Genomic DNA, 18,564 nt, shown 5'->3' on the forward strand with positions numbered 1-18,564 from the left:
AGATTTTTGGATAGGTACATGGAGCTTAGAAAAATAGAGGGCTATTGGTAACCCTGGTAATTTCTAAGGTAGGGGCATGTTCGGCACAACTTTGTGGGCCAAAGGGCCTGTATTATGCTGTAGGTTTTTAATGTTTCTAAATACACCAACTAATTTTGCTCTTTAATAAAGATTACCTGAGGTCAACGAAACTTGAGCATTTGAAGAGCTTGACTTTTTGAAAGCTTGGCGAAATTGTGCGACACCTTGAACCACATTCCGCACTTTTGTCCATAGAAAACAACCACTGCGATTACTACTGGGCCAGGGACTCTCCAAAACAGCCTGTAGTAACATTCATCGCAACACTAATAAACAAAAAATCTTAGAATTGTCATTATCTTAATTTTTTTCTGCTTAACATGTGCTCAATCAGTCCTAGACTATAAATCTTTGTCTTTAGTTTATTTATCAGGAAGTTCACATCATTCACTAGTATTTAGCTTTGGACTGATAGCCCAGGCTTTGGGTTACACTCCAATGACTTAACCATTAACACCTCCAAATACAACCAGGCTATATAACCATACCAACAATAATTCAATTTGTTATTTATCAGCAAGTTCTGCAGCACTCTGACACAGAAGTTACCGATCTGATGACAATGGAATGCAGGCACTGCAACCTCATGTTCTCCTCGAACAACACCAGATGCATTACAACTAATCTATAAAACAAACTTTAAAACCACTCATGGCAATGAAAACGTAACTAACTTGAACATGTCCCAAATTTGAACGCCAGCCTGGCCGCACACAAGTATAAATACAGGTCAACCATCTCGAATACGGCAATCAGTAATCCAGTTCCACCGCTGGTTCAGATATAATTTTCGCCAGCCTAATTTCAGATTTCCTGTGTCGTCGCACAAACCAGTCGCCACTGTTTCGGTGGCATCATCAGCAGAATCAGCTGCTGGAATGGTCTTTATAAGAAGCAAATCATTCCTCAGTGTTATTTTGCATTTATTTTTATAACCTGGGCTCACCTAGTCCCAGTCACGTCTTCATTGAATAAGGGAAATACTTCTCATGGTGAGAAGCGCAAACACCGTCCAAAAGCAGAACTCTTGGTAAAGAATAATGTTTACAGTAACCTGCAGCTAACTGTCGCCATTGATTCAACCCCTGAACAATGGCATATTATGCTATTTGAAGGCTAAATGTTGCTCCCCGTTTATGAAGTGGCTACTAAGTGTAGTTAAGTCTGGCAGACCAATACAGGAATTTGTGAAAGAATTGTGTTTCATTTGTCGTTCCTTTTTTTTCAAAATATCCAAGGGTGAGGTGATCATTAAGTGGGTTAGAGGTGTTTATTTATTTAATCCTAACCTAGCTACCAGTGATCTGGGAAAAATCACTAAGTTAGCACTGCATGTCTCGATTTTTTTTTATAAATCAACTTTCATTCCAATAAAAAAAATCAACATGATTCAAGAAAACATGATAAAAACATGGGTTGACTTGTTATCTCAGAACTCAAACTCAAAATGTCAACAGAGCACTGTTTTTGAGCAGCATCTATCAGCGGTCTGAAGCGTGAGAAGACGCAGCTCACTCAGGCTTGCCAATTGAGTAGGAAGAATTATGAGGGTCTGCAACGTTAGTTTTAGGAGTTAGGTGCTAGGTTAAAGGACAGAACCTCCAGGATGGTGATCTCAGGATTACTACCTCTGCCAGGTGCTAGTGAAGCCAGAAGTAGGAAGATCATACAGTTTAACACATAGATAAGGAGTTGGTGTAGGAGGGAGGGCATAAGATTTTTGGATCATTGGGTTCTCTTCCAGGGAGGGTGGGCCCTGTACAGAAGAGATAGTTTGCCCTGAACTACAGTTGCAGGGGTATGGGAACCAGAGAGCCAGAACAGATAGTAGAGAGGTTGTGGAGAAAGATATTGTTAGGACCGCACACAAAGTCAGGTGTCAAAAGGTTGAGCATGTTGCATCTAATTTCCTGAGCTGCATATATTTCAATGCAAATAGTATTATAAGAATGGCAAATGAGTTCAGGGCATGGATCAACATTTGGAATTATGATAATGTAGCCATTAGTGAGACTTGGTTGCAGGTGAGGCAGGACTGGCAGCTCAATATTCCGGACTCTGTTGTTTTAGACGCGACAGAGCAGAAGGGATTAAAAGAGTGGTGGTGGTGTTACTAGTCAGGGAAAATGTCATGGCAGTACTCAATCAGGACAGGCTGGAGAACTCGTCTAGTGAGGCATTATGGGTGGATTTGAGTAATAGAAAGGTTATGACCACATTAATAGGGCTACATAACACCACCCAGCAGTCTGAGGGATTTAGACCAACAAATCTGAAGAGAGATCACAGACTGTTGGAAGAAACGGAAGGCTGTTAATATATGGGATTTTAACTTCCACATATCACCTGATTAGAAATGTTCCTGCAGGTCTACAAAATATCACTGCAGTTAGCTCAAAATTGAATCCTTGTTGAACTTGTCTTTGCTTTGAACCAGCAGCTATAATGAAAGTAGTTTACAGATTCAGGACACCACCTTGGGACTGTTGAAAGGGAGAAATAGAGGGCAGAAGAAGATGGTAGAAACAAAACAGGGGAGGTGAGAGAGTGAGACTGCAGGCAAAATAGATGCCGGGGAAATTTTAATCCAAGTAATAACTGACTGAAATTGTACCAATTATACTGGTAGCACTAATTGAAAAAAAACACAAAACAACTGGGACACAGTGACTTGTTGATGGCCTAAATGTAACTGACAACAGTAGGTATAATGTCCCAATATCCTTCATATGAAAAGTAATATGCACTATGAAGATTCAGGGCAATACCTTGGGCTGACACTTACTTGTTGCAAATATATTCTGTTTTAAACTATATCCAAGATTACATCCTCCCTTTGCCACTCAGACATGTGACATAAAGCTGACAAGACTAATAGTTATCTGCTTCTACTGTGCAACAATCCTTAATCAGCACTTTGGGGTGAAATTGCATTGTGACCACATCTCCAAAGATCTCAAACTCTGAGTTCGGAGACCTCGGCCTGCACCCACCTTCTGCAGCTGGATCCTAGACAGGTTGGCAAGGATGGACTCCCTCACCTCTGCGCCTCAACACAGGTGCCCCCAGGGTTGTGCCCTGAGTTCCCTCCTCTACTCCCTTTACACCCACAGCTCCAATCTGATCAAATTCACAGATGACATGACCTTGATTGGCCTTATTTCTAGCTGTGACGAGATAGCCTACAGGAGAGGTTAACACCGTGACACAGTGGTGCCAAGATAACAACCTCTCCCTCAATGTCCAAAAAAACAAAAGAGCTGATTGTGGATTACAGGAGGAACGGAGACAGGCTCGCCCCAATCAACACCATGGGGACTGCAGGTGAGAGGGCTTGTAGTTTCAAGTTCCTCGGTATACACGTCACCGAACACCTCATCTGGACTGTACACACCGGCTGTGTGGCAACAAAAGTACAACAACATCTCTTCCACCTCAGGCGACTGAAGAAGTTTGGCACGAGCCCCCAAATCCTTAAGACCTTATACAGGGGCACCATTGAGAGTATCCTGACTGACTGTATCGCCACTGGGTATGGGAACTGCACCAACCTTGATCGTTGGGCACTGCAGAGAGTGGTACGTACAACCCAACACATCTGTGGATGTGAACTTCCCTCCATTGAGGACATTTACAGCAGCAGGTGCAGAAAGAAGGCGTGGAAGATCATTGGGGACACCTGCCAACCCCAACCATAAACTGTTCCAAGCTGCTTCTGTTTGGCAAATGGTACTGCAGCATTACAACCAGGACCAACAGGCTATGGGACAGCTTCTTTCTACAAACCATTAGCCTTATAAGTTCACGTCTGTACACTGTGACAGAGTCATAACGCAAAGATTTTTACTCCCTCACGTTGTGGGATGGATATAAGATTTAAATAAAATTAATTTAATAAATTCCGTGATAGAAATTTGCTCACAGTTCACAATTTTTTTTAAAATTGCAGAACAAAATTAGTCCATTTTCCATCAAAGTTGCTGGTGAACGCAACAGGCCAGGCAGCATCTCTAGGAAGAGGTACAGTCGACGTTTCAGGCCGAGACAGTCCTGACGAAGGGTCTCGGCCTGAAATGTCGACTGTACCTCTTCCTAGAGATGCTGCCTGGCCTGCTGCGTTCACCAGCAACTTTGATGTGTGTTGCTTGAATTTCCAGCATCTGCAGAATTCCTGTTGTTTCCATTATTTTTCATCTTGATTTTGTTACAGCAGTTTTGAAATCCTGAAAAAAATTCTATACAATATTCCTGAACCACTGTGAAAATGGACCTGGTTTGCAACTTACCTTGTTGTAGTAACCGTAAGTAATGGCATTTGGTTGCACACCTGCATTTTTCATTTCAAACAGAACTCGAACAGCAAGTACTGGGTGTCCCAAGAGTCCACACAACTGCATCAAAGCCCTGTAGCACACCTAGATATGGTAAGGAAATAAAAATCCATCTGTGATTTCAATAGAATAAAAAGTGAACAAAAATAAAATAAAGATAACTCATCTTGGTTCCAGCACATTTAATTAAATGTTTCTAAATCTCACAAAACCCCATCCCAAATCACTTGAAGAATTTTATATTAGTTGAATTAGTGACAGAACTATTCACAAATGCTAACATTTTTTTGGATTTCACTGCTGTCAACACTCAATTCTAGAGATGGTTACAAAGGTAATTAAACTACTTGCTTCAACTTAATCACAACATTTTTTGTGGTGAAATGTGTACTTGCCTCATCGAGTGGATCAACCTTCAAATTTCTCATTTTCATGAGAACACCATATGCTTGCTGCAGTGCTCTGACCTTAGAATGAGAAACTCCAACATATGCTGGCAAGCAAATGAACCAAAGACTGTAACAATGGCTGAACAAGCATTTGAACCAAAGTGCAGGAATTGAGAAGTATTTCTTAGCAATTTTTTGAGCAGCTTTCATCTCCTGTAAAGTAAAATATTGATCATTTCTTCCAGTTTCCAGCAATGCAAAAATATAACAGTACAAACTTTTCAATTAGTGTTAATTCTTATTTTTAATAAATTAAGATACAATACCAAATTTTGGTGCATTATAATAATTTTTAATTTTATTTTGGTATTACCATTTCTACAAAACACGTCAGTATCCTTTTATACTTATGAACTGGCTTGTGCATACAAATTATTAAAGAACAAGGTGTAATCTCAAATCATATTTCTGTGCAAACCAAGTATATTTAAACACCTCTCACCTGCTTAGTTCGTTTTGCCATGAGGGCTGGACTGCTGGGAACAGGACCTCCAACTAATAGCCTAACAGGCATTTTCATTTCCTGTGGTCTGTCAAATAGCTCTGGTTTAAGCACTGGGAATGTTTTATAGCTAAAATAAAAATAACATAATCTCTCCAAAACTGTTTGTTAATTCTAATTCAATTATAATTACAATAAGTATCTTCAACATGTGCCCAAAATTAATTGTTTCAAAACAATTTTCAATGCCCTTATAACGTTCCAAATCAACAAGTTTAATTTAACAGCCAATCAAATGCTCTTTCCTGCAAAAAATTAAGGCTGTAAATTACATAAGGTAGTTAAGTACCATCACAAAATGTTTCACATTTCTTAAAGGAAGATATAGCAGCATACTTCTTCATTGGTGTAATATCGCTACTGTTGATCACTGCAATAGATACCTGAAACCAGGCTTACCCATAACAGAACCAATTAACAATAATCTAACAATGAAACATCATATATGCAGTTCAATTATATTATGGAGATATTAAAGTTAACCAGAAAGATAAAATCTATACCCGTTTTAATAACCATTGATTTAACATATACACCAAATCAGCATGCTTCTGATGTCCAAGTAGAAAACTCATGAATAAACAGAATTTAATGGCAAACTACATATACCCCACTTGAAATTCTTTGTTCCAAAAATGTTAATTGTACTTTAAGGGGCTTGCATTTATATTTTCTCGTGTTTCAGTTCATCTCCAATCAATTTTTCAGATAGCCAATTTAAAGACACGCAACAAATTTAATAAATTGTCACAAGAATATGGCCTTAGCTTGACAAAATCCTGTATCTCAATACAGGTATTAAATAGAAATTTTATTTGAAACATTCCACAAATAAATATAGTTTGAATCAATATTTGCCTTGATTAATACCCAGTGACGTAAATCGAACACAATGGTTGGCTACCAACGATAGTACTGTTCAAACAATGGAACTTGTCATTTTAGCCAACTAAGGAAACCCACTGGAAGTGATTGCACAAGAGCAGCAAAATAAGAGGCAAAATCTCCACAATATCTAACCAAGAGAGAAATAATGAATAAATATACTTGGTACGGACAGCACTCGGATCAAAACGGGAAAAGTTATCTGTCACGAAACTACATTTCAACTTTACTATAACTGTAGCTCAGTTACTGATCAATTCTACCTTGTATTCAGCAAGTCACCAGGTGAAATAAATGAGCTATCTACATACCCTCATCTCTCAAGTTACCAGATAAACTTAACTACCACTGTTCACCAGCTCACTACACAATTCAATTTCACAGCTTGAGCAGGTAATGCCAATAAACCTGATCAATAACTTAGCAACCACTGTACTAATGGAAGTTTAAAATGAAAAGGGAAGTAATCATTGGAGTAGTTATATTACAACATTTGCTGGGCATTTCAAAACATTTTGGGTTTCAACTCAAAACACATCAAAAGCATTAGAAATGTAATTCCTATTTTTCCTGTCCGGTAACCTCCTTCACCTGATGCATGATGCACTGAAGACAAAAAACTTGGCTGGTAACCTGATGACGAGTTTCAACAAAGTAGTATAAATTTTAAGCAGCTGATCAGTGCTGGGGTGAGAGTTGGAAGTGAGGAGGAAGTAGGGGATTGCTCAGTGCTTTGAACTACTAAATGCTTATTCAAACAGTACTTCAACCAAATCTTTTAAAATTTGGCTGAGGCTTTCCAGTTGCTGAAATCACAGATACCACAATACATAAGAATTTTTGAATAGTTACATCTTCATTTATAAGTTGTCCATTAAGTAAATAAAGCCAAGAAACAGTCTCTGACTGAAAGGAAACAATGAAATTCTCGAGTGTCTGAAACTTGTGCAAAAAGGGAGCTCATCTAATAAAGCTGAAAACCTGAACTAAAAACAAAGTACTGAAAATGCTTTGGAATTCAGGCAGTGAAGAGAGACCTTTCACTTTCGAGGTCAATAACCTTTCAATGATATTAGATCCAAAAAAAAATGGCCTGGCAGTAGGAAACAGAGCAATGGTAGAGGATTGTTTTTCCTGATTGTATGCTCGTTACAGGGAAGAGTATTAGAATCCTTGCAGTTTGTAATATGATTTAGATGTGGATGTAGGCCACATGATCAGTAGGTTCATAGGCACAAAGATCTGTAGTGTTGTTCACAGTGTTGAGAGTTGTTTTAGGCTATAGGATGGTATTATGTTGTATTTTGTATACATTCTCTGACATTAAATTGAACCATTGATATTAATAGCATGGTGAAATGGGCTGGAAAATGATTGGAGCTTAATCTTGATAAATATAAGGTAATGCACTTTGAGAGTACTAATGAGGCTAGCACATTGTTGTGGCTATCCCTCGAGGTCGAGGATGATGGTCTTCATTCTGAAGAAGTGGCCCACAGAGTGAAGATGCCTGTGCATGTATTTGTTTAATGTGTACTTGATGTTGCATTCCAAGAAGCACACAATACTTCACAAATCAACCAACTGAATCCGATAGCATGGAAACCACGACTATTGGAGCTGGTGGATTTGTTGCAGCCTTCATCCGCCTTCACAGCCGTTGAGTTCGAAGTAACTTCGACCGCCTGTTCCATCGTTGAGGTCTTCGTTGGATTGTTCTTTGTCAGGGACCTCACCCTCGAGCTTACTGTCATGGGTGACCCTACCAGGAGCATAGAGCTCCAGACGGCATTGCTCTCGGGATCACAGAACCACACAAGCTTCTCCACCACGACAAGGTGACAATCCACAACAGTAAGATCCTAGGAAGTAGTGAGGAACAGAGGACCTTGATGTGCAAGTCCAAATATCATTGATGGTCACAGAGCATGTGGTAATGGTGCATACAGGATGCTGGTTTTCGTTAATCAAGGCACTAAGTACAAGAGCAGGGAGGTTAATCTCTAACTTTAAACAACATTGATCAGACTTCATCTGGACTATGATGTGAACTTTCGGACAGATGTGAAAGTGCTGAAGGAGGGTGCAGAGGAGATTCACCAGGACATTGTCTGTGATGAAGCATCTCAGTTATGAGTAAAACTGGAGAGACTATCTATTCCCCCCCCCCACGGAACTGAGAACATTACCTGAGGTATATAAAATTATGAATACAGGAAGAGTATATTACAAGGATCTTTTCCGGTACATTATGAGGATTAATACAGATGGGGGACCACCCGCTAGCATAGAAATGACAGGCAAATGGCCTGTTTCCATGCTGTATGACAAGCATGAACAGCATCTCCACAATGATAAAGCAACACCAACTCCAATGGATGGGTCATATCATCTGCAAGCCAAACTCAAGTCTCCCCAAACAGATTCTTTACTCCTAGTTGAAGGAAGGTCAATGCGCCCCTGGTGGGCAAAGGAAATGCTTCAAAGATAACATCAAGATCAGCCTGAATAAATTCAACATTACATCTAAAAACTTGGAAAACATTTCACTCAATCTGTTCAAGAGGGACCTGTGCTACACAAGAGCAATCTCTGTTGTGCCACAGAGAACAAGCAGCAACTGTGAAACGAGAGGCTGAACGACCAAAAAGCGCTTACCACTAATCACAGCCACCACTTTGACCAGCCCACACTACACCAGATTATGTGGTTCCTGACTCGGCCCCCAAGGACCCACCAATACACAACCCCTCAGGAGAATATCAAACTCCACTTGAGTGATCACACTCCTATGACTACAAGTGTGATTGAAGTTGCAGGGTGGGGTGGGTGGGGGAAGGGGGAGGGGGGAAGGGGTGGAGACAGCAAAACAAAAGTTTGTGTTAACAGAGGTCAGGGATGTCTTGACACTGTTTTCAGAACCATCTAGTTGAATTGCAAAAGCTAGAGAGCGAGAGCTAAAAAAAACGAGAACACTCTGAAACAATGAGAGAGAAAACACAGTTGTTATTAGAAAACTGAAACAGTGCTGGAAATACCCAGGGATCTGTAGGAAAAGCTGATGATGTGAAATTCAATATAGACCAGGGTTCCATTATGCCCTAATTTGGGAGGGGGGGGCTGCTCCATTACATAGAGCTTTATTAGAACAGCTAAAAGAGTTTGAGACAAAAGGTTAGAGGAGGAATGGGAGGGGAAATTAAGGTGATAGATGACTGGAAGTTTGAAGTCAACTCTGGAGACTGAATACAGGTATTTTGTAAAGTGGCCACCCATTTTGCATTTGTGTTCTTCCACATCCTAAGCACCAAATGCAACACACCATGGCATTCTTGAATACATAACCGCTCCAATTATCTCTTCAGTGATATGCATTTGGTAGCTTTACATGGTGGTGGCATCCGTTAGTCTCGCGAGACCATGGATCTGCGCCTGGAAAGTCTTGCTTCAGTCTGTGTTAGAGCAGCGTCTGTTGTGGCTGTAGAGGTCCACGCAGGAGTGACAGTCTCGGCTGCAGCGACTGCACTTGAAGGCGCTGTTCATAGCTTTTTATAGAGCAATCAATAATATTATAACAGGACCCACATTTCTTGGAATGTAGAAGATTGAGGGGAGATTTGATAGAAGCATACAAAATTATGAGGGATATAGATAGGGTAAATGCAAGCATGCATTTTCCACTGGGATTGGGTGAGACTACAATGAGATATCATGGGTTAAGGGTGAAAGGTGAAAAGTTTAGGGGTACTTGAGGGGAAACTTCTTCATTCAAAGGGTTGTGAGAGTGTGGAACAAGCTGCCAGCACAAGTGGTGCATGCAAGCTCGACTTCAGCGTTTAAGTTTGGATAGGTACATGGATGGTAGGGGTATGGAGAGCTATAGTCCCTGTGCAGGTCAATGGGAGTAGGCAGTTTAAATGGCTTGGCATGGACTAGGTGGGCTGATGGGCCTACTTCTGCGCTGTACTTTTCTATAACCATCACAACAAAATGCCCTGAAGCAGGAAAGTAATCTTAAGAATAAATCAATAAATCAAAAAAAGTCTGCAAAGAGTTCTACTGTAAACACCTACTAGGAAGTGACAAAATACTTCCGAGAAATACTTCAGAATCAAGGGTCCAGTATTAATGAAGTAAAATATTAGATACATTAGTGAAAAGATTAATAAACCTGAAATTGGAGAAATCATAAGGGTCTGACAAATCACTTGCCAGAGTTTATGAAGTGAATGCTTTTGTCCATCATCTTCCAAAATTTCACAGGTATTCTAGAGTGTTTCCTGCAAATTGGAAGGTAGCAAATACGATGCCACTATTAAAGAATGAAGGTGATACGGAAACTATCAACCAGTTGCATGAGATTAGTTGCTTGGAAAATAATACAAAGAGTTGTCAAGATCCTTTGAAAATACTGATTGAGGAGAGTCAATATGATTTTTGAAAGGGAAACAGAACTGTATACACTCAAGTCAGAAGAATCTGTGAATAGAAAAACAGTTTATTTAAGATTGTTTAATGTCATTTTCAGTACACAATTGTAAGGGAAAACTGAATAATTACTGCGGATCCGATACTGCACATAAAGAAACATATAAAATAAAGACAAAATAATAAAAAAAAACAATATATAAATACACAAGTTTATATACATAGATAGATTGTATGTCCATAAAGTGACACTAGCCGCAGGAGTGTCTGTAAACAAGGTAAATAAGGCAACTGTTCCATCAACTGCTTATAATCTCTCTGATAAATTAATGCCAGAGTTGCTGTGGAGAATGAGAGTGAAAAAGAGATAACAAAGGAACAAGAAAAGCAATGAAATGCAGATTGGAGCTGTGCAAAATGTCCAACACGTTGGCAGTGTTTATGAAAAGAGAAAAACAGTTATTATTGATAGATACAGGGAGCATGTTGCCTTTGGCTGATAAGTTCAGTGTCTCAAAGCAAGATATTGAACATCTAGGTCTGAGATGAAGAGAAATTGCCTGGAGGGTAATGTATCTTTGGAATTCAATGGAGTATGTTTTTGATTGTATTCAAAACAAAAACTGACCAATTTCTGGATATTAGAGAAACCAAAGAAAAGGGAAAAGCCAACGTATATTGGGAGACTGCTTCGTCAAGCACCTACGTTCCGTCTACCAGACAAAACTGGATCTCCCAGTGGCCACCCATTTTATTTCCACTTCCCATTTAAAATACCAGAGGAACTCAGCAGGCCAGGCAGCATCTATGGAAGAGTACAGTTGACGTTTCAAGCCAAGACCCTTCATCAGGACTGGAGAAAAAAATGAGGAGACAGAGTAAGAAGATGGAGCAAGGGGAAGAAGAAATACAAGGTGGTAGGTGATAGGTGAAACTAGGATGAGGCCATACACAGGTTGGAGGAGTAACATCTTATATTCCATCTGTATAGCTTCCAATCTGATGGCATGAACATTGATTTCTTGAACTTCCAGTAATGGCCTCTTTCTTCACCATTCCCCATCATTCATTCAGGTGCCTTGTCATTCGGCGTGGGCGATCATGTCTCTCCATCCATCACGGTCCTTGACCCTCCGAATTGTAGTTGTTGTCTCCCGCTTCTAACCATGATGTTATTCTATCTATCATTTTCATTCTGTCTGCCTCTGCTTCTTTTTCCTTCCAGCTTTCCAGTTATAACTAAATGCTCTAATGTCTCTCTTCGCATGTGTCCAAAGAATTTTGATTGCTGTTTTCTGATTTTTTTTTTTATGTACATTTTGTTTTCGTTCTCTGTAGAACTTCTTCATTGGTTATCCTGTCCGTATATGATATGCATAACATTTTTCTGAGGAACCACATCTCTGCTGCATTGATTCTCTTTCCCATTGCCTTTGTGATGGTCCATGACCCGCAGCCATACATCAATATAGGAAGAATGTAGCAGCTGAGAGCTCTAAGGTGGATGTCAATTGCTATTTTCTTGTTCGTTAGGATGTTTCTCATTTCTGTAAATGCTGTTCTTGCCATTGCTATTCTTGCTTTTACATCTGTTTCGCATTTGCCATCAGATGTTACCCATGATCCAAGGTACTTGAAGTTGTGAACTTGTTTCAGGAATTCATTTCCCACTACGATCCTACAGTTTGGGATATCAGGTTTCTTTGATATTACCAGTACTTCAGTTTTCTTTTTGTTTAAGGTTAGGCCAAGTCTTTCACTATGTTGATACTAGTTTCTGTAAATTTACTTCACTGTTTGCTATCAGTACTGTATCATCCGCATAGCGGAGGCTGTTGATATTGTATCCTCCTCTACTTATTCCAGGTAGGTCTTGTATGGTTCTCATGATGTTTTCACTGTACAGGGAGAACAGGCCTGGTGATAGAACACAACACTGTGTGACTCCTCGCTTTATTGGCTGATATTCACCGATCTCGTTGTCTATCCGTATGGTTGCACTTTGTTGCCAGTAGAGATTCCTAATTATTCTTAGATCTTTTCCATCGATATTAATATCTTTAAGCACTTTCATGGTGACTTGGTGTTTCACTGTGTCAAAGGCTTTTGTATAATCAATGAAAAAGTCTACGTATCCTTGCATGCACAGATAACAACCGAGTGCAAGGAAGCAAAAGAAAAGTGGCTTAAGGACAAATGTGAGTTAACAATTGCAGAAGACCAACAACAACAAACATATGCATGACGAGATCAAAGAGGTCGCAAATCGGAAGAAAAGTGGGCAACAACAGGATGTATAAAAGCAAAAGACGGCTCTACAATTATGGAAAAAGGAAAAATAATGCAAAGATGGTCAGAATACATCAAAGACCTATACGACAACAAAGACCAAGAGTACAACTTTGATATTGGCAACAACGAGGGCCCAGCAATACTGAAAGAAGAAGTGGAACGTGCTATGAAGAAAATGCGAAAGGGCAAATCATCAGGACCAGATAACATTCCAGTTGAACTGTATGAAGCGCTAGAAGATTTTGGTGTAGAGAAATTAACAATCTTATTGAATAGGATACACAACAGTGGTAAAGTACAAGATGATCTTTTAAAGACAGTATTCATTGCACTGCCAAAGAAACCAGGTGCAACAGCATGTGGACAACACAGAACAATTAGTTTAATGAGCCACCTCACAAAAATTCTACTTAGAATCATCATGCTCAGAATAAGAAACAAAATTAAACCAGAAATCAGTGAAGAACAGTACGGCTTTGTCGAAGGCAAGGGAACATCAAACGCCACTTATATTCTCAGGAATATTATCGAAAAGTCAATAGAAGTACAACAAGACCTATACTTCTGTTTCATTGGCCATTCCCCATATCTTCACCTTATCTCTTTAATTGCCCATCACATCCCTCTGGAGCTCCTCCCACTTCCCTTTCTTCCATGGCCGCCTGCCCTCTTATCAGATTCCCCTTCTCCAGCCCTTTCTCTCTTTCACCAATCAACTTCCCAGCTCTTTACTTCACCCCTCTCCCTCCCAGTTTCACCTATCACCTACCACCTTGTACTTCTTCCCCTCCCTCCATCTTCTTACTCTGTCTTCTCATCGTTTTTCTCCAGTCCTGATGAAAGGTCTTGACCCAAAATGTCTACTGTACTCTTTTCCATAGATTCTGCCTGGCCTGAGTTCCTCCAGCATTTTGTGTGTGTTGGTTGAAAAAGGATAAGGATTTTTTTTTTTAAAGTCAGAGACCAGCATGGGAAAATAGGATTGAATGACCTTTCCCCTATGTTCTTATACCCTAAAATTCTTTTTTCAAACCATTTTTCCCTTTTTGTATAAAATAATCATTTTTTGGGATGTCAGCAAAGCCAACATTGCTGATTGCCCATGAGCAAAGTGGTATGCTTGGCAATTCAATCTGGAAGATTTGCTGTCCCAGAATAATAACCAAACGGGAAGTCCACAGCTGAAACTCTGATCCCTGGATCATTAGTCTAGCAATTTAACCACTGTGATGCATTCTGTAGTTCAATACAAGGTGATTGAGCTATTGTTGGGGTATTTCAAGAGTAGGTGCCTGCTCGATAGCTGACGTTAATTTTACACATTGGAAATAACACATACCAGGAAAAAATCAGACAAAACATTTGCTAACGTAGTTGCTGCCTGACCTGTTCAGTTCCTTCAGTATTCTGTGTGTGTCGCTTTGGATTTCCAGCATCTACAGATTTTCTCGTGTTTGTGCTAACATAGTTAATGACTTTTGCAAACTGATTAAGTTTTGTAGTTAATTACACATATTTAGTTTTAAAGTTAGTGATTGTTAATATAGGAATAGTTTTCACTGTAGTATTTTTGGGTTGAGTTTGTGGAAGCAAAGTGTTACGGTGATAAGCAACCAAAGTGAAAGGATTAAACAAAACAATTTCATCCTCAGGCACACAAAACTGATTTTGAGTAAGAGCATGGAACAATACCTAAATTTCCCTTCTAGATCTTGCTCGTCAGAAGCAGGTTCCAGAGGCATGATGAAGACAGTGTGCTCACTTCTTTGTGACTCATCCAGTTCAATGAGCTTCGTATCTTCAGTGCAGTCAGCATCAACCTTGATGTAGGCAAACAAAAGAAAAATTAGCACATCTTCGTGACCTTACTGGCCTCCTACCTTTGTTTAGTCATTTACTGTACAAAAATACACCATATGTTTAAACAATCTTTGACCTTTTGCACTAGAAGACTTGATCACACAGTTTACAATCTTCAGCCAGTTGCCCCTTTTAATGCTCTGTCTTTAACCCCCTCCACCTTCCCTTTTCCCTCCAACCATGATTCTTCTCTCCCTGTCCTTCTCCCAATCTCAGTCCACAACAGAGACCCACATCACAATCAGGTTTATGATCAATCTCATCATTAAAATATATATTTTTTGGTGGCAGCTGTACAGTGCAATGCATAAAATTGCCCCTTTTAATGCTCTCTGTCTTTAATGACAGTTAAGAGAAAAAAACCATTTATAGCTACTGTTAGGCAGGAGACCTGATGTCTGAAGCCCTAAAATAGCAAATTCAGGAACAGCTATTGCTACAACCATCAGGTTCTTGCACCTACTCATATAACCCTAACTTCACCTCAGCAATGGAACACAATGGACCACCATGGACTTGTCTTCTATTGCATCTTTGCATTTTTCCCCCCACTAAGGTCTCGCTGTAAGCTTTTCATTGCATTGTATCTCACCGTAATGGCAGACAAGAACTTGGCTTGAGCTTCCTTGAGATACAGTACTGCGCAAAAGTCTATGCACATACTGTATATAGCTAGGATGCCTAAAATCTTTGCACAGTACAGTATTTGTCAACATGGAGCAGACGACAAGCTTGTATATCTGGTGGGGGCAAAGGACGTTGGGAGCGGCGAGGGTGCAGCCCTGCAGGTGGAGCGTGGGACAGATGGCAGAGGAGGAGTGCCAGGGTGCGGATGGTGCAGGTGCTGATACATCTGTCCTGAAACATGAATCAAGGTAATATGATTACAATCAATTGCCTTACTGATCATTAGAGAATGTCTCTCTGGTGCTTCCTGCTCTCTCCCCTCCACCTTCCCTTTTCCCTCCAACCATGATTCTTCTCTCCCTGTCCTTCTCCCAATCTTAGTCCACAACAGAGACCCACATCACAATCAGGTTTATGATCAATCTCATCATTAAAATATATATTTTTTGGTGGCAGCTGTACAGTGCAATGCATAAAATTGCTACAATACTGTGCAGAGTCTTAGACACCCTTGCTATATATATGTGCACAGTGCTGCATATTCCCTAACATAAAGTTCTTATTCTGTGACAAAAATATCACACACCAACATTACCATCACATCAGCTAACATCCCCCTCACCATCGTTTTTGCTTCTCAAATACTAGAAAACATATGCTATCATATGATGACCCTCTGGGCACTTACCCACGCAAGCCGATCAAGTGTTACACTGCCCCGACACTTCCTCCTCACCACCAGAGTTCCAAACAGTCCTTCCAGGTGAAGCAACACTTCACCTGCGAATCTGCCAGGGTCTAGTGCTCCCAGAGCAGACTTCTCTACATTGTGAGAACAGACATAAGATCGGGGAACCCCTTTGTTGAGTACCCTCGCTCTGCCTGCCACAAAAGGAGGGTTCTCTCAGTGGTCACCCATTTTGATTCCACTTCTCATTTCCATTCTGACATGTTGGTCCATGGTATCCTCTACTGCTAATGACAAGGCCACTCTCAGGTGGAGGAGCAACACCTCATATTCCATCTGGATAGCTTCCATCTTAATGTCACAAGCCATCAATTTCTCTAAATTCTGGTATTTTCTTTCCTCTCCCTCTTCTCTCTTTTCTTATTCTGCACTCTGGCTCCTCTCATACCCTTTTTCTCCTCTCCTCACCTGCCCATCCCTTTCCTCTGATGCCCCTCCTCCTTCTCTTTCTCTAATGAACCACCCTCCTTTCCTATCAGATTATCTCTTCTTTAGCTCTACCTTTTCCAGCTATCACCTCCCCAGCATCTCACTTCATTCCCCTTCCCACCCAGCTAGCTTCGCCATCACCTGGTTTCATCTATCAACTGCCAGGTTGTACCCTTTCTGCTTCCCCCATCTTCTTCCACCTTCCTTTCTAGTCCTGATGAAGGTTTTGGCCCAAAATATCGACTATTCATTCCTCTCCACAGATATTGCCCATCGTATTGATTGACTCTAGCATTTTGTGTTTGTTCCTCTGGATGTCCACCTGCAGAACCTCTGCTATTTATGATATCATCTGGTCATGTGTGTGATCTTAAAGACGTATGAATTAGCACTTCACTATGTTACCATAGTGTACATGTTAAGTCAACTCTAAAACACTGCAAGATTTTCAGGTCATGGAAAATATGTTGCAAATGCAAGCCACTGATTCATTTAAGTCCTACTACTCTTGGGAACATCATCCTCAGCCCAAACACCAGTAGCAAAATATGCTGTCTCTCCTATGGGTTTCCTTCTTCTCCAGCCTTTTACCTTTCCCACCTACCTGGTTTCACCTATTGCCTTCTATCTGCTCCTCCTTCCCCTTCCTCCCACCTTTCTATTCTGGTGGTTTCCCCTTTCTTTTCCAGTCCTGAAGACTGTCTCAGCCCAAAATGTTGACTGTCTATTCATTTCCATAGATGCTGCCTGACCTGCTGAGTTCCTCCAGCACTTTGTGAGAATTGCTCTAGATTTCCAGCATCTGCAGAATCTCTTGTGTTTATGATATGCTGCCTCAGTTGTTCCTGTAATGACACATACCCAATTTATTTTTTCTGCCTCACACTGTCCTCAGACTTCCACTCACTCAGGTCCAGGTAGCCCAACTGACTGGATGGTCTGTCCAGTTCCCCACTTTTTTCTTAAAGGAACAGCCTTTATGAGTTTAGCTGCTTTGAAGTAAAAGTGCTGAAGTTTTATTGAGAGACACAAGAGCATAAGAAATAGGAGCAGGCATAGGCCACCTTGCCCACTGAGCCATTTAATAAGATCATGGCTGTTCTGACCATGGACTCATCTCCACCTACCTGCCTTTCCCCCATAGCCCTTAATTCACCTACTATGCAGGAATCTATCCAACTTTGTCTTAATATATTCATTATATTTAATTCATTGGGCTACATTGGGTAGAGAATTCCAGATTCACCACTCTCTGGGAAAAGCAGTTCCGCCTCACCTCCGTCCTAAATCTACTCCCCTGAATCTTCAGGTAATAGTTTCACCTAACCAGTGAAAACAACTTTCCTGCCTCTATCCTGTCTATCCCTTTCATAACTGTATATGTTTCTATAAGATCTCCTCTATAAGTTGAGCCTGAGCAACTGCAAGGCAAGAGCTTAATTTTCCTCTGTAGGCTTAATGTTTGAGAGAAGATAATCAGGGCAGTTACATGCTTCTTTTCCAGAATGTTAGGATGATGGAAAGTTTCTTTCCCTAGCGACTACATTTGTGAGAAGTATGTACAAATGCTGTTCTTGACTGACCACACAGAATGGCTGAAGCTACAAATGGACTCTGAGAAACATTGGCAATGGTGACAGCACAATAGGGACTGCACAAAGGATGAGTTACACTCGATCTAGAAAAGGACTAATCCTGGCAAGGAGATTCATTAGATCTGCTGATGCAGGTTTAATCTAGTTTCATATGGATGATTCAAAGCAGTAGCTTAATAGAAATAAAAATCACCTATTTTTATTAGACTATAGTTAAGGGATTCTGTGGACACAGGAGAGAAACATGGATCTCAGGTGCCAGGGTCCAGGATGTTTCTGATCGCGTCCACGATATCCTGAAGTAGGAAGGTGAACAGCCAGGGGTCATGGTACATAC

At 40.5% G+C, this 18,564-nt stretch overlaps 1 protein-coding gene across 2 annotated transcripts in view; it reads right to left on the reverse strand.

Moving 5' to 3' along the window:
* Positions 1–18,564, reverse strand: part of dennd4c (DENN/MADD domain containing 4C) — a 177,723-nt gene that overhangs the window by 47,319 nt on the left and 111,840 nt on the right. For both annotated transcript variants that reach the window (XM_063069024.1, XM_063069025.1), the window contains exons 15-19: positions 14,661–14,788; positions 5,304–5,433; positions 4,808–5,014; positions 4,368–4,496; positions 177–324 (exon numbers count right to left, since the gene is read on the reverse strand). In XM_063069024.1, coding sequence (XP_062925094.1) covers positions 177–324; positions 4,368–4,496; positions 4,808–5,014; positions 5,304–5,433; positions 14,661–14,788 — 742 coding nt within the window. The remainder of the gene's footprint in view (positions 1–176; positions 325–4,367; positions 4,497–4,807; positions 5,015–5,303; positions 5,434–14,660; positions 14,789–18,564) is intronic.

This window comes from Mobula hypostoma, chromosome 16 (genome assembly GCF_963921235.1).
Source record: "Mobula hypostoma chromosome 16, sMobHyp1.1, whole genome shotgun sequence".
Classification (NCBI taxonomy): domain Eukaryota; kingdom Metazoa; phylum Chordata; class Chondrichthyes; order Myliobatiformes; family Myliobatidae; genus Mobula; species Mobula hypostoma.